Source organism: Cebus imitator, unplaced genomic scaffold (genome assembly GCF_001604975.1).
Source record: "Cebus imitator isolate Cc_AM_T3 unplaced genomic scaffold, Cebus_imitator-1.0 Scaffold79, whole genome shotgun sequence".
NCBI classification, from domain to species: Eukaryota; Metazoa; Chordata; class Mammalia; order Primates; family Cebidae; genus Cebus; species Cebus imitator.
In genome coordinates, this window is record NW_016107394.1 from 2,915,963 (window position 1) to 2,933,073 (window position 17,111).

General features: G+C 36.2%; 1 protein-coding gene across 5 annotated transcripts in view; it reads right to left on the bottom strand.

Annotated features, from left to right (window-relative positions):
• The window catches only part of FCHSD2 (FCH and double SH3 domains 2), a 292,296-nt gene that overhangs the window by 207,354 nt on the left and 67,831 nt on the right, over positions 1 to 17,111 (bottom strand). For 4 of the 5 annotated variants that reach the window (XM_037740096.1, XM_017533100.2, XM_017533103.2 and 1 more), the window contains one exon: positions 16,400 to 16,445. The exons of the other annotated variant lie outside the window; for it this stretch is intronic. In XM_037740096.1, the coding sequence (XP_037596024.1) occupies positions 16,400 to 16,445 (46 nt within the window). The remainder of the gene's footprint in view (positions 1 to 16,399; positions 16,446 to 17,111) is intronic. 5 annotated transcript variants of the gene reach the window in all.

Here is a 17,111-nt window from a genome sequence, read left to right on the forward strand (position 1 = left end):
TCTCCCTAGATTCTCAAAGTCATACATGCTCACAGTGAAAAAGGACTGCTTTGGTACATTTGTCTCCTCAATTTTGCTAAAATGAATCAATTTAACCTTTCAAATGGGGTAAATTTGACCTGAAGATTTATTATCATTCTCATAACTTGAAATATTTCCTCATTCATTCATTCAGTCATTAAACATTCACCAAGCATTTAACACATACCAGAGACCAAGCAAAATGGGTAGAGAGGAGGGCATAACTGAACAATAAGTCATATGACAGAAGCAAGTGGTACTGCTGGAGAGCATGTCAGAGCAATCAAATTCAGGCTGAGCAGCAACAGATGAGGGAATAAAATCCATAGGTTGACACTTGATTTGCATTGTGAAGGACATAAGGAAACCACCTAGGAAAATGCACAAGGACCCTTGAAGTAAACAAATGAAAACCCCCAAAATTAAAGATTAAGTGAAATCATGTCTTTAAGTGACTGGCATAGTACCTAGGACACAGTATACAGGTTCAAAGCATGGGCACTGAGTCCACTAGGAGAAGCAAAACAGAAGTTGGAGAATCAAAAGAAAGGAAAAAAAAAAAAAAAAAAAAAAAAAAGCCAGGTAATCTCCTTCAGAAGAGAAACTTAGAGCATTTCACCAGCATTTCCTTACTGTGGTGATTATGGGGATTCCCAGCTTACTTGTCTGCTTCCTACCCTAACAGCCAATGGAGGTAAGCAGGCCTTCTCCAGAAAACTGTATTAAAAAGGATATAGGTGAATGGAAAGGACAGAAGGGAAGGAGGGAGGGAGGAAGAGAGGGAGGGAGGGAGGGAGGAGAAAACATCTATATAAGGAATATTCTACCTCCTTCTATTTGGCCATCAGGACTATTCCACTAGGCTCTATTTCCCTTTCTACATCAGTCACCACAAGATATGCCAAAGACTCTCAGTCTATTCATCATCAACAAAACCTTATTCTCAAAGGGCTCTGTACAGCTACTAAACAAACTCAGTCCCTAAGCCTTTAAATCACAGCTTCCCAAACAATGTATTGCACCCCACATCTATATATGGAATGGGTTCCCCTCAGTTCTTGAGGGATCTAAGAGGACACATAAGCCTCCAGAACTGCCAATTCTGTATTCTTTAAAGGTTTTGGACCATTATTGTTTCATGTCATAAAATTAGCCAGGCTGATGCCACAGCAACCTGGCATTAATACCTGAGGTTATTACAGCACAAAGAGCTATGAAAATCAGGTATCAAATGGTATAGTATGTATACCAATATTCCATCAACAAAGGACAGTCCCAGTTGTAACATATTCAGTGTGACGTGGGTACAGGTAGATGTCATCACAATTTGCCCATCAATTATCTAAACAACAAACTGACTAATTTCTTGATTTGAATACTACTAGTATAACACATGATAGAAAGTTGTGTTATACTAGTAGTTTAAAATCAAGAAACTAGTCAGTTTGTTGTATGATTGTTATGTATATAACTATCTATCATGTGTTATACTATGAATACTAGTAGTATTCATAGTAAAATTAGGGAAAGGCTTCAAGATCTTTATTTTTAATAAAATGGGTTGGCTATATAATCATTCGCTGATAATGATTACTTGTTCTTTAGGTTTGTTTCATTTTCTTTTCTTTTTTTTTTTTTTTTTTTNTTTTTTGAGATGGAGTCTTGCTCTGTCACCCAGGCTGGAGTGTAGTGGTGTGATCTCAGCTCACTGCAGCCTCTGCCTCCTACATTCATGCAATTCTCCTGCATTAGCCTTCTGAGTAGCTAAGATTACAGGCACACATCACCATGCCCAGCTAATTTTTGTATTTTTAGTAGAGATGGGGTTTCACCATGTGGGTGAAAAAGGTTGGTCTCAAACTCCTGACCTCAGCCTCCCAAAGTGCTGGGATTACACACGTGAGCCACCACACCGCACCTAGCCTTTGTTTCATTTTCTAATGGGATAAATAATGTTTTATATCTTTTTTGGATCACTTACCAACCAGAAATATAACTGCATATGAGTTTCCACAGTCCTTATATTGATAGGTTAGCCTCTATAAAATAGGGTGAAATAGACTCAATGAATAATCCCATTTTGGTTTTTAAGCTAAGAAAAGAAATTATAGCATTGTTGAACTGTACTCAAGTCAACAAACATGGATATGAACTTAAGAAAATGTGACTACCTTCAGTGAGAATGCACACTATAATTCATAAGTCTAACTCTAATCCTGAAAAGTGAACCACTTGGAATGAAAGCAAAATGATTTCAAAATATAGAGCCTGTTGACAATGGCTGAAGACTTTACATTACTTTGTATGAACTACAGTTTATTTACCCTCCATGGGTTTTTTTAAACCGCCATAATACAAAAGAGTATTTTATACTATAAAGTTATTCCTTTTTAAAAATTAATTTCTAGGTTTTCTAGGATTAAGAACTTGTAGGACAGGCTATAGGAAACATACTGTCAGGTAAGTGTGAGCCATCACACTGCACTTCAATGAATGCATAAATCATAAACATAAATGCCAGATGTGACTATCCCTAAAAATGAGGAATGCTGCCTACCCTTCACTCTAAATTCTTCTGCCTTGAACTAAGCTTGGTTTGCTGAAGGTCAACCAATATTTCTAATCTTCTTTCCATGGTAAGAGGAGAAGCAAAATTAGTCTATGAAAATTCAAATTTTATGAATCCTGGTACCAAATGAAGTCCTGAGAAACCGACTAATTATGAATTTTACTAAAAATTTTCTGTGATTTTGTTTTTCTAACTGTCAACACTTTCAGAATTCTGGCAATCTGAAAGCACCAATTTTCTTCCCAAGACAATGAAAAAAAACCTACAGTTAAGGAACAGACAACAGTTTTAATTGTTGTACCAAAACTTTGCTTCTATCTGTAGAAATCCTACTCTGAAGTAAACTGTACCTTGTTTATATGGTCATCAGCACATTCTCAGGTATTCCTGTTATAAACAAAGCAAATATATACATTCCTCTACTACATGCTACTATCCTTACTAATAGGTTCTTTTTAAAAGCTAGGTATCTGCCATCAGATGACTAACACCTCTAGAAGCCTAGTCCTAACCTCTGTGACTCTGTTACTGAAAAAGGTGTTAGTCACCCAATAGATTCACTGAACGAATGCAAATGTAGCCACTAATTTAAAGTTAAACCTCAGGAAAGTAACACTCATTCAAGAAAGTTTAAACAATTGTTTAATTGTACCATATTTTGGCATTTAGGAAGTTGAAGCATTATTCATATCTTCATTTCTGCATATTTCTTACTACTATCTGTCTCCAGCAAATTCAAACATAATTTCCCAAGAACTCATAATTTATCTGAAGACATTTGGTATAATTTCATTTCAAATATTCTAATACCCGGAATACAGAAAAATATCAGAATTTAAAAAAAGTTTTGTCTTCTCCTTCTCACAGGCAATAAAGGAACACATTACAGTCAGAAAGTTTTCCAGGGGAAATAATCAACAGTATATCATACAATGTCAGAGCCAGAAGGAGCCATAAAGACTATCTAAGAAAGACTTTGCATGAAGATCATGTAATTATTTCATGCTTTCATGGATTGTCCACCTATCCCACTAAAAACACTTATGAATGAGAGATTTAAAAAATAAAAAGGAAAAAACTATAAGACAAAAATGGACATGAAAATAAAGATAACTATCTCCCTTTGGCCAGAAAAGCAAAGCTGTGGGCAAGATTGGTTAGAAATATACTAAACTTTAGGTTAAAAAGAAGGCAATGGAGAGTCTCGCTCCTGCAAAGTAAAGGAAACTAAAAGGGCTCACAGTGTGACAGGGATCAGGAGCCAGGTTCATAGCTTGAAACCAGGCACTATAGTGAGATTCTCATGCTCATAAAGCAGGGCTGAAAAAATGCTACCAACAGCTGCCAGGAACAAGAACTTACATAGAACTGCTGATAAACAGAAGCAAAAGAAAACAGGCATACCCTTAAATTGAATAAAAAACAACCGAACTTCCCTACTGGTTCAGTGGTAGGTCTGCCATATCCCCAGTATCACCATGTTACAAATCCCTGAGGTATTGCTGTAAGACCTGGTTCTACATTAAAGACTTAGGAGCTGAAAAGCACCAAGTGCAAAACCATCAGACAGAGAAGGGTAAACACAGAGAAGATGGGTGGAACTTTAAAAAAAAAAAAAAAAAAAAAAAAAAGCAAAAACGCTACCTCTCAAAATGAGTCTTTAAACCAATATTCCAACAACTGGAACACAAACATTTCACATGAAATCATTTAGAACAGTCTTACAAGGATCTTTATGAGGTACCTGTATTAGTCTGTTTTTACACTGCTGATAAAGACATACCCAAGACTGGGTAATTTATAAAGAAAAAGAGATTTAATGGACTCACAGTTCCATGTGTCTGGGGAGGCCTCATAATCATGGCAGAAGGCTAAAGGAATGTCTTAATGGTGGCAGAGAAGAGAGAATGAGAACCAAGTGAAAGGGATTTCCCCTTATAAAACCATCAGATCTCATGAGACTTACTCACTAAGTCTTCAGAAGAACAGTATGGAAGAAACTGCCCCCATAATTCAACTCCCACTGGGTCCCTTCCACAACACGTGGAAATTATGGGAGCTACAATTCAAGATGAGATTTGGGTGGGGGCACAGGGAAACCATATCAGTACCAAAATAAATGAAGAAAGGAATCATTTCTTCTTTAAAAAAAAAAAAGCTATTATGCACATTTTCACTTGTAATCAGGAGCTGATCAATGAGTACACCTGGATACATGATGGGGAACAACACACACTGACACCTGTTGGGGGGCAGAGGGAGAGCATCAGGAAGAATAACTAATGAATGCTGAGCTTAATACCTGGGTGATCTGTGCAGTAAACCGCGATGGCACACATTTACCTATGTAACAAACCTGCACAACCTACATATGTACCCCTGAACTTAAAGTTAGAGGAAAAAATCAGTTATTATGAAAACACAAGTTGAACTAAAAGATTAGATTTTATGAAACAAAAACTGGTATAAAAACATACATACACACACACACACATACACACACACACACACACACACACACACACGCACAACTAAAAAGAACTAATCAAAAATCCTAGAAAGAATATGATCACTAACAAAGCAATGGATAAGGTAAAACCCTCAAATAGACACAGTTAAATAGACAATTGGTGAATTGGAAATTCAAAATGGTTAATTCATCCAGAACAGCACAAAGAGCAAAGATTTTAAAATATGTGAAAGAACAATTAAGAGACATGGAAAATAGATTAAGGGGACCCAAGATATAACAATTAAAACTTTAACGAGAGATAGATACAAATAATATTGAAAAAGCAATATAGGCTGGGCATGGTGGCTCACGCCTATAATCCCAGCACTTTGGGAAGCCGAGGCGGGCGGATCACGAGGTCAAGAGATTGAGACCATCCTGGCCAACATGGTGAAACCCTGTCTCTACTAAAATATAAATATTAGCTGGGCGTGGTGGCGCACGTCTGTAGTCCCAGCTACTCAGGAGGCTGAGGCAGGAGAATTGCTTGAACCCGGGAAGCGGAGGTTGCAGTGAGCTGAGATCGCGCCACTGTACTCCAGCCTGGCACCTGGTGACAGAGCGAGACTCTGTCTCAAAAAAAGAAAAAAGAAAAAGCAATATAAATAATGACTAAAATTTTTTCAGAATTGAAGAAAGGCAAGAGACCCAGATTAACAAATGACAAATGATTCTGGGTACCAGCAAGGTTAAATAAAACATCTACATTCATAAATGATACACGGGTCTCATTCCACAAAGAATCTAAATCACATATCAGATTACATATAAAACAATAACATAAATATGTTTAAAAAAATAGTCACAGAAAATTAAATAAAGTAATAGATCAAGACCAGGTAGAAAGTTAGAATGTACATATACAGGCTAGAATTTTCAACTGAATTTCCAGGTGGCAAAAGTAAAAAGGGAAAGTTATCAGTAACAAGAATTGCATTGTTCCAAGAACAAGGTAAAGGGTAAACAAAGATGTTCCTAGCCTTCATATAATGGTCTATTAATGACACGGAAAGCAATCTCCAGAATAATATCCCTATAAGAATAGTCTATTTCTAAGGCTATTTCTTACAAGCCTCTTATATGGCATAGAGGCCATATAAGCTGTCTGCTCCTCAGCTTCATCTCATACTACTCTGTTTTACTGATAACATTCCAGCCCTAAACAGCCTATATAGCCCAACCTTCTAAACACACATCCACACCCCATTCAGTCTCCTGACATCCCTAGCACCTAGTATCATACCAGTCGTAAAGCAGATACCTGATAAATGTTGGGTTTTTTTTTGAAATGGAGTCTCGCTCTGTCACCCAGGCTGGAGTGCAGTGGTGCAATCGCAGCTCACTGCAACTTCCACCTCCCAGGTGATTCTCAACTTCCACCTCAAGCGATTCTCCTGCCTCAGCCTCCCAAGTAGCTGGGAATACAGGTGTGTGCCACCACATCTGGCTAATTTTTTTATATTTTTAGTAGAGATGGGGTTTCACCATGTTGGCCAGGCTGGTCTCGAACTCCTGGCCTCAAGTAATCTGCCCACCTCAGCCTCCCAAAGTGCTGGGATTACTGGCAATAAGCCACCATGCTCAGCCTAAATGTCAAATTTTTGAAAGATTCAAATTGAACAAGTTACTAAGTGAATGGTGATTTTCACTTAATAACTAACTAATACCCCAGTGGTTAGCTAAGTGAGATTTAAGCATACCTCAGTAAAAGCAGTCTGCTGGGAGTAAAAATAATGTGGTCTGAAAACTAAAATTTAGTTTGATTCAGAAGTAAAACCTAGAAAAATTAAAGCAGAAGTTGCAAACTGGCACCCTTCGGATGGGAAGAGGCTTCACACATGTTTTATTTGTCCTATGATACTACAGGCAATCGAAAATACTAAACAAAAACTTTTTTATTTATTTTTTTAAGACTTTTAAGGAGAAAAATGTTTTACATAAATGCTTCCTACAATATTACTAAAAGATGGTCTACCAATTATTTCACTGAAACACTTTTGGAAGACACAATCTCTTCCATTCTGGAGCTGCTCTAAATAGATAACACCTTTTGTCATCCTGAGCTCTCTACTCCCTCTTCCTAGTTTTGCCCTTCAGAGATACAAAAAACTAGTCAGATTCAATTCATGTGCATACATATGAAATCTATAATAGAGGGTGTGGAAAATATGCAGTTTCTTCAACCATTTTCCCAAACAGCATGATTTCCAGCCCCACCACCATCTTTGGTCATCTTCTTCTGGATGCACTTCAGACAACCAATGTCTCTCTTAAATAAATGTGTCCAATACTAGATTATTTGAAGGGAGGGTGATGGATGGACTGAAACACAGGGAGACTCTAAGTTACTTGCCTTGGTGTCTACAATTGTAAAATTGGAATAGCAGTAACTACTGTATCCTCCAAAGGTTATTGGGAAAACATAAATGAATTAATCAATGCTTAATCAGTGCTTAGAACAGTGCCTGACACACGGTCTTAATATATGTTCTTTAACCCAAAATACAGAGAAAATGTCCACAGACTAAACTGATATAGATAAGTTAAGACAGAGGTACCCTTTAAAAATCGTATTTTTTAATCAGTGGTCAGAGCAGGGTACTCAAATTCAACCAGTGGGACCAGGCAAACAACAAATGAGTAAAGACATATGCAGACCAGTATGTCCTCTATAAAAGAAGCCAAAATAAAAACAGGCATGTTCACACACAAAAGGTTCAAAGTCACAGCCCTAGTTTGAATTCTCCCCTCCCCTACCGCATTTTAATTTGGCCTAACCACTGAATTCATTAATAGAAACAGAAGATTTGGGGAGGACAATAATGGGAGTCAGCATCAACAATGATTTCCTCCCCACACCTTTACGAGATGTGCTACAGAATAGCCATGAAAAGGTGAAACTTACTAGCAAATCTATGTGCCCAAGAGTACTAACATTTCATTATAGCCACCATTTCTTCCTTTAGTTAACTTTTTAAACCTTAAAAATCAAACTGTAACAACTATTTTGAGACAGAGATCCATCTGCTATTCTTTCTATATTAATTTCTAAACACTGTTATAAGCTAAGGAAAAATAAAATAAAAATAAGCAAATAAGATTTTAAAAAGTAATTTACAAAATGGAACACAGAAAATAACGCTCAATTTTGCCCTGGTGGACTTTCTATCCTGACAGTTATCCTGTCTCCTCATTTGTTCTATAGGACAGGATTGGCAGAAAGAAAAGCTCCAAGTATATTCACCATTAATCTCTAATAGCATTAGACAGAAAGCTAACCACACACAGCTAAATTAAGCTACATTTTAAGTTACTATGCAGATGAAATTCCCCAAAAACAAATCCCTACCACCTGTACATAACACTAACTTCTTGTATAGTATGCCCAAGTCTTCATAACTTTATTTCTTCAAGGAATAAAAATAGCAAAAATTTTTAGGTGCAAAAGTGTAATACCACAGGGTATTTGCCAACATGTCTATGTTTACTCTGTGTTTGTCCTTAAGCAAGGAGCCGCCCTTAAGTCCACAATCTTTTCCTGCTCTTTCTCTCCAGGCACAGTAAGCTTCTGTATCCTTCCTTCACTAGCAGCATTCTGCCAAAGACTACAGGAAGTACTTGAATACACAGAACTTGCCTGTAGCAATTTCAGCTTGAATATTGCAAATGATTTTACCAACACCTTGGTGGTTAGCTAATTGCAGTCAGAAGCCAGACTTGATTTTTCTCTAATATTTAACATTGCCCAGTGATTCTTATATGGCTTCCGTTTTCACAGATGCATTTGCTATTTGTAGAAACAGATACACACTATATCTGTTACTTCTGGAGAATTACAAAGTGAACTTTACAAACCATACTTCAAAATAAAACATTAATACTTTTGTAGGAAACCGAAACTGCCATGCAACTTGGAAAAAGTTCACTGCTTGAATCTCTCCAATTGTATAAGGAAGGTTTTGCAATATTATTTTATTTCTTTCTTCTAACATTCCTCTAAAGAGATAAATACACGTTTACTTTGCAAGTGCTTGAGGTAAAAATTTTCAAATTGCTGTCATATGATCAATCCCACTTGAATTCATTTCCTTCACAATATTTTTCTCTTGGGGTGGCTCACCTGTATGCTCTGTAAACCTCACAAATACTCAATCTTTTTAGTTAATCAATCCTTTGTATAGAGGATAATGCCCACCTCTCATAATTTTATAAAATTACTCTTTTTCTATAAAAGTAATTCTTTTCCAGTTGACCATAATGCCATATAAGTTGCTTTGAAGAAAATGAAGTTGATATATTTAACTGGAAGATCATATAAAATAAAAAAATAAAAACTCTATATGTGCAAGGATTTTTTTTTTCTTTTTTGGGCATTGCTGTATCCACAGTAGCTAGAAGACTTGTTAAGATATCAGTTCCCCCCATATTGACTTAAAGGTTCAAAGCAATTCCACTAAAAATCTCAGGCAGCATATGGGGGCATTAACAAACTGATTCTAAAATGTATATGAAAATATAAAGGGCAATAATAGTATTGGTTCTTTAACAGATATCAAGATTTATTATTATAAAAAAACAGTACTTAAAACAGCGTAATACTGGGAAAAAATATTTCAAAGACAGATCAGTTGATTAGAATAGAAAGTCCAGAAACAGACTTACATACATAGTTAACTAACATGCCACAAAATATCACTTCAATACAGTGTTGGTGTACAGTCAGAGGGAATCAACTTTTCCATCCATATAGAAAAACAAACTTTTCTATATGGACACTCAGTTGAAGAAGCATAAAATATGCTTGGAAGACTACATAAAATCATAGAATAAAATTCCATATGTGCAAGGACTTATGTGTGCCAAGTATCAAATACGTGCAAGCATTATGTGCAAGCATAAAATATGCTTCCTCAAATGACTATCCATATAGAAAATGAAATCGTCACCCCAATACAACACCACATATGAAAGGCCACAGAACTAAATGTGAAATATTAAACAACAAAAATTCCAGAACATTGCAAAACACACCTGAGGGCGGACTTTAGGACAGCAATATACCCTTAAGTAGGACATAAAGAGAGCACTGAACATGAAAGAAAAAATATATATATTTCATTAAAATTAAGAACTTGTTTTCATCAAAAGAAATCATTAACAGATAAAAAGGCAAGCTACCAAATAAAACATTTCCACGTGAGATTACAGAGATATATGCAATACATACATCTGACACAGGAGTCAAATTTGGAATGTATAAAGAGATAGTGTAAACTGGCCGAGTACAGTGGCTCAGGCCTGTAATCCCAGCACTTTGGGAGGCTGAGGTAGGAGGATCCAGAGTTCGAGGCTGCAGTGAACTAGGATCATGCCACTGCACTCCAGCCTAGGTGACAGGGTGAAATCCTGCTAGCAGGCAGGAGGGCAGGGAGGCGGGTGGGTGGGAGGAAGGAAGGGAGAGAGAAAGGAAGAGAGAGAGGGAGGGGGAAAGAAAGGAAAGGAGGGAGAGAGGGAAAGAAAGGAAAGGAGGGAGAGAGGGAAAGACCATAAATCCATAAGAGAAAAGCCAATAAGAGACTTTAACAGGCACTTAGTAACACAAAATATTTAAATGCCCGATTGAGATATGAAAAGTTCCTTTACTTCATTAATCATCAGGAAAATGCAAATCAAACCCACAATATTTTACCATCATATATTTACCAGAAAGGCTAAAATGAAAAAAACCACATACAAAACCAAGTTTAGGCGAGGACTTAGAGCAGTAACAACTCTCATTCACTGCTCATAGGATTGTTAATTGCAATAATCACCTCAGAAAACCATTTCATATTTCCTATAGCTGAACAACACACAACCTATGACACAGCAATTCCATTCCTTGGGTATATATACCCAACAGAACACATTTATATAGTAACCAAAAGATACATATAAGAATGTTCACAGTGGCACCATTCATGATTATTGTACTATGATTGATATAATCCAAAACAACAGACAACGACAGGTATTAGCTAGGACATTACTCAAACTAGAACCTTCATGCATTGCAAAATAAGAATGCAAACATAATGCAAAGTGGAAATGCAAAATGATACAGTCAATTTGGAAAACAATTTCATCATTTGACAAAGCAAGACTGTCTCAATTTTAAAAAATCAATAAAATATTTGAAAGAGCACGCCACCACAGAATATATACAGATGGCAAATAAACACATGAAAATGATGCTTAGCATCATTAGATATTAGGTAAATACAAATTAAAACCAAAATAAATACTACTACACATCTATCACAATATCTAAAATTAATAAGACTATATATAGTGTGGGGGAGGACGTGAAGTACCTAGGATTCTCAAAAACTGCTGGTGAGAACAAACTCCTCGGAATATAGTTTGGTAGTTATTTAAAAAGTTAAAAATGATTCACATTCCACTCCACTTACCCAAGAGGAATGAACCACTTATCTATACACAAACGTTTATAACACCTTTATTTATAATATCCAAAAAACAGAAATAACTCACATGTCCATCAACAGGAAAATGGACAAATTGCAGTACATCCATATGATGGAATACTACACAGCAATAAAAAGAAATGAAATATTGACACAAACAACAACATAAACTACAAAATAGTTAATGCTAAATGAAGAAACCAGCTGGGAGAGAAGGATAATAAGGACACATAAGAAAACTTTGGGGGCTTACGGTTGTGTTCATTACCTTGCTTGTGATGATAGTTTCACAGGCATCAAAATGTATCTAATTAAATTGTGTGGTTTATTGTATCTGAATAATATAACGATAAAGCAATTTTTTAAAAGTCTTTATAGTAGATTCCTTGAGTAAGAGGGCAGTAAAGGTAGAGAGCAGGAGGAATTTCTGGGATGCTGTTAATGTTGCGTTTCTTGACCTGGGTGCTAGTTATATGGATGTGTTCGCTTTGAAAATTCCTGAAGCTACATAATTATGACCTGCACACTTCTCTGTATGTATATGTAAATTTTTAAAAAGCTTATTAAAAAGAAATTGACTCATCAAACTGTCAGTCTTTTTAATTTTAGAGAACACCAACTTTAGCAAAGATATGAAGCAACTGGAACACTCTCATACGTTGCTGGTGAGAATGTAAAGTGGTATAGTCACTTTGGAAAACTGTTTGGCTGTACCTACTAAAGTAGAACATACCACATGCCCAAAAACCTAGCAGCTCTACTCCTAGACATATACCAAAAAGAGATACGCACATATTCCCACCTAAAGACGTCTATAAAATCTTCGCTTAGAAGCACTAGTCAAAATCATACAAAATGAAAACAGGAATTTTCTTCATCAGTATAAATTGTAACATATTCATTCAGTGGACACAATAAAGAAGAATGAACTACTACTACATGCAACAACATGCATGAAACCTAAAAGCTGAAAACTGAATTAAAAAAAATCAGACACAGAATAATACCATTTAAGTTCAAAAATCAGAAATCCAAAAATAACAACTATTCTGATTTTAAAAAGTACTGGTTGCCATTGAAAGGTATGAGTAATAACTGCTTCTGGGGCCCTGATAATATTCTTGGGGGGTGGGGAGCTGTTCTTTTTTAGAGACAAGGTCTTACTCTGTCACTGAGGCTGGAGCATAGTGGTGCGATCACAGCTCACTGCAACCTTGAAATCCTGGGTTCAAGGGATCCTACTGGCCTCAGTCTCCAAGTAGCTAGGACTACAGACATGCACCACCTTTCCCGGCTAATTCTTTTTTTTATTGAGATGGGGTCTTACTAAGTTGCTCAGGCTGGTCTGAAACTCCTGGTCTCAAGTGATCAACCTGCTCTGGCCTCACAAAGTGTTGGGATTACAGGCGTGAGTTACCACACATGGCCTGCTGGTAATGTTCTATATTTTAATCCGGATAATGGTAACATGACTATGTTCACAAAAATTTATCAAACAGTGTACTAAGGACTTGTCCATCTTACTATAAATAGGCTATATTTCAATTTTTAAAAATTTATTCCCCCAAATTTCAACTCTACACTAAGCCAAAAGAGGTAAAACAAAGATTTATCATTTAAATAATGCAACTGTCCTGACTACATCCTGTCCTCATAGAAAAAATGCAGATTACCCTGAAATAATCAATGCACACTGGCAAAATCTATAGAAAGAATGTGTTAATTATTTCAAAAGTTTCTCTACTATTGACAAGAAGTAAAAACAATGTTTAGGCAAGCAAAAAAAGAGGACAGAAATATATTTGTCTATATACTCAGGAAATAAGTTGAAAATTAATTGGGAAAACATTAAAGAGTAAGAAAAACTCAGAAGGATCATCTAAAGGGCAAATATGGGAAGTAACAAAAACAGGCAGTAAACTGGCTCTCTATAAATGGGCTCAATTGTCCCATGCAGAGATACACTGGAGCATTTTAATTTCTGAATATGATTACTTTATAAAATTTTTAAATGCATTATTAGATCCCTTATACAGTTTACATATATTATTATATAGGATTGCATAAACAAAACTAGGTATAATCTATTTGAAAGACACTTAAAGAAATTTTTCAGCCAGGTGTGGTGGCTCATGCCTCTAATCCCCAGTGATTTGAGAGGCTGAGACAGAAGAATTACTTGAAGTCAGGAGTTTGAGACCAGCCTAGGCAACATAGCAAGACCCTGTCTCTATAAAATAAAAAATTAGCAGGGCATGGTTGAATGCACCTGTAGTCTCAGTCACTTAAGAGGCTGAGGCAGGAGGATCATATGATCCCAGGAATTCAAGAGTATAGTAAGCTATGATTGGGCCACTGCACTCCAGTCTGGGTGATAGAGCAAGACTCGGTCTCAACTAAAAAAAAAAAAGGAAAGAAATTTTTCAAGGGTAAATTTGACTTTGACTACTCTGTAAAATGTAATTCCACTGTATTGCATACATACATATATACACACAGATACAGAGCATAAATACCTATATGCATATATGTATTTGATTTTAAAAAAAAGTTTAAATATATCATTTGGAGTTATAAAAGTAACAATGGTACTCAAATAGTGCCACAATCACATTGAAAAGAATAAGCTGAAGAGAAATGGCTTAGTAAGTTTCTCATTTATTATAGGTAATCAAGTGATAATGTCTAGAATTGCTAAAGAGTTAGTCATAAGCATATTTAAAGATATAGAGGCTGGGTATGGTGACTCAGGCCTGTAATCCCAGCACTTTGGGAGGTCAAGGCAGGCGGATTACCTGAGGTCAAGAGTTTGAAACCAGCCTGGCCAACATGGTGAAACCTCATCTGCACTAAAAATACAAAAACTAGGGCCGAGCATGGTGGCTCACACCTGCAATCACGGCATTTTGGGAGGCCGAGGCAGGTGGATCACGAGGTCAGGAGTTCGAGATTGGCCTGGCCAATGTGGTGAAACCCCATCTCTACTAAAAATATAAAAAGTAGCTAGGCATGGTGGTACGCCCCTATAATCCCAGCTACTTGGGAGGCTGAGGCAGGATAATCACTTGAAACTGGGAGGTGGAAGTTGCAGTGAGCAGAGATCATTCCACTGTACTCCAGCCTGGGCAACAGAGTGGGACTCTGTTTCCAAAAAAAAAAAAGAAAGAAAAAAATACAAAAATTAGCCAGGTGTGTTTGCAGGTGCCTGTAATACCAGCTACTCAGGAGGCTGAGGCGGGAGAATTGCTTGAACCCAGGAGGCAGAGGTTGCAGAAAGCTCAGATTACATCACTGCACTCATTTCTCCTGGGTGACAGAGCAAGACTCTGTCTCAAAAAAACAAAAAAATTAAAAAAAAAAATAGATATAGAAATAATCACCAGGAGAACCAAAGTAGGCATCCACTTTTAATCTTTACTCTGTAGAAAAAGACTGGGACTGGAGCAGAGGACTCACTTTTCATAAAATTTAATGTACTATTTTACATTTTTAATCACGAACATGTCCTATTTACTTGATTAAAACTTTAAATCAGCCAGCACAGTGGCTCATGCCTGTAATCCCAGCACTTTGGGAGACCAAGGTGGGCGGATCACAAGGGCAAGAGATCGAGACCATTTGACAAACGTGGTGAAACCCCATATCTAATAAAAACACAAAAATTAGCTGGACATGTTGGTGCGTGCCTATAGTCCTAGCTACTCAGGAGGATGAGGCAGGAGAATCACTTCAATCCAGGAGGCGGAGACTGCAGTGAGTCAAGATTGCGCCACCGCACTCCAGCCTGGGTGACAGAGTGAGACTCTGTCTCAAACAAACAAAAAAAAGAAAATAAAATGTATTCGACAGAAATATTAAAATTGATGCTATACATTATCTAAAGCACTTGACACATAATAGGCACTCAAAAACTACTGATTGGACCAATGAATTAGTTCTACCTAGCTTTCAATGAGTAATTTTCTTCTAAGATTATCAAATCAAATAAAGGCAGATAGCTACCAAATTAACTATAATGAAATTAGAATTTCATTTAAAAATCTGACAAGGCATAAGAAAGTCATGCCCCAATCTCCCACTATTTATAATAAGAATTACAATAGTAACAAAAATAGTGGTTATCACGTAGAAAATTTACTGTATGTTAATTTTTCCTTCTAACAATCTCACATGTTTTAAAATTCTTGCTACAAAGAAACTTTTACAATTTGGAGAAGGAAATAACAATTTTAGAATTCTACCCCACATAGAAGGTAACTGTTTAAAGGGTCAAAATTTCCAAACTGTATTAAATTATTTTTGTACATGAAAGAGTAGTTGTTAATTCTTACACAACCACAAAATGATATATCAACATAATTTTTTTCTTGTCACATTTAGCAATCTGGACTCAAATAAAGGTCTAAGTAAAATTAAAGAAGGAAATATTTCAATTTCCATAGGAAAAGCTTCCATGTCATCCACTGAAAGCATTATTACTCCTTATCAACACAGTCATAATGAGAACTAAATCCATGACAAAAAAATTAATTTTTCATAAACTGTGGAGAATGGGGCCCATAAAGAAGAATAAATCAACATACTTGTAAAAAGTATTCGTTATTATTCATACTTGTAAATACTTTAAAAATATTGTAAATAATGTCTCCTCCAGGTTTAAAACCTTCTTTAAAATGATTCCAATGGAGCAAAGTGGGGGATCAAAGTGAGACAGAAGTAACAAGAAAAGGAAGACATAAGGATACTATGGCTTCTCTCCAACAACCATTTCTGTCGTTAAGCCACGGTAAAGAAGTATACCTAGAATGGGACCTCCAATTCCAAGCTTACCTGTGCATACTCTCTTTCAATAGCAGCCTTCTTCTGACTGAATGTTCTAAAAATACAAAGAAAAATTAATTACAAAAAGGATAACCTAATAATTTCATGAAAATCTATCAACACACCTTCAAATACTGTCTGGTAAGATATGTAAGGGAAAGGATAATATTTTATAGTCAACTTTATGTGCTTAGGAATACTGCTAACAGCATAGTCTCTACACTCAGAGGATCTACATTCAAACCCCAGCTCTACCACTTACTAGCTGTATGACCTTGGCCAAGTCATTTGACTTCTCTCTTCCTCAGTTTCCTCCTTGCTAAAATGGGGATAATAACAGTACTCACTTCATAGAGATATTATAAAATTTAGTTATTTGAAATATATAAAGCATTCAAAATAGTGCCTACCACACAGTAAAACCTATATAAATGTTGGCTACTGTTATAAGAATAGCTAGTATATATTAGGCACTAAATATGTTTACTGAACATAACCAATTTAATAGGGAACTAATGAAAAGGTGAAAATCAAATTTTGATCGGCTTCTGAATATGAAAAACGCTCAAAATGTTTCCTTTACTCCAGTTTTGTATAAGCGTTACAAAACAATGTACAAGGCCACTATAGATTATGATATGATGGCAGCATACTTTCCATACATGTATTATATTTCAAAGATTCTAAGGTATACCCTTTTCTTTCCCTTCCCTTCCCTCCC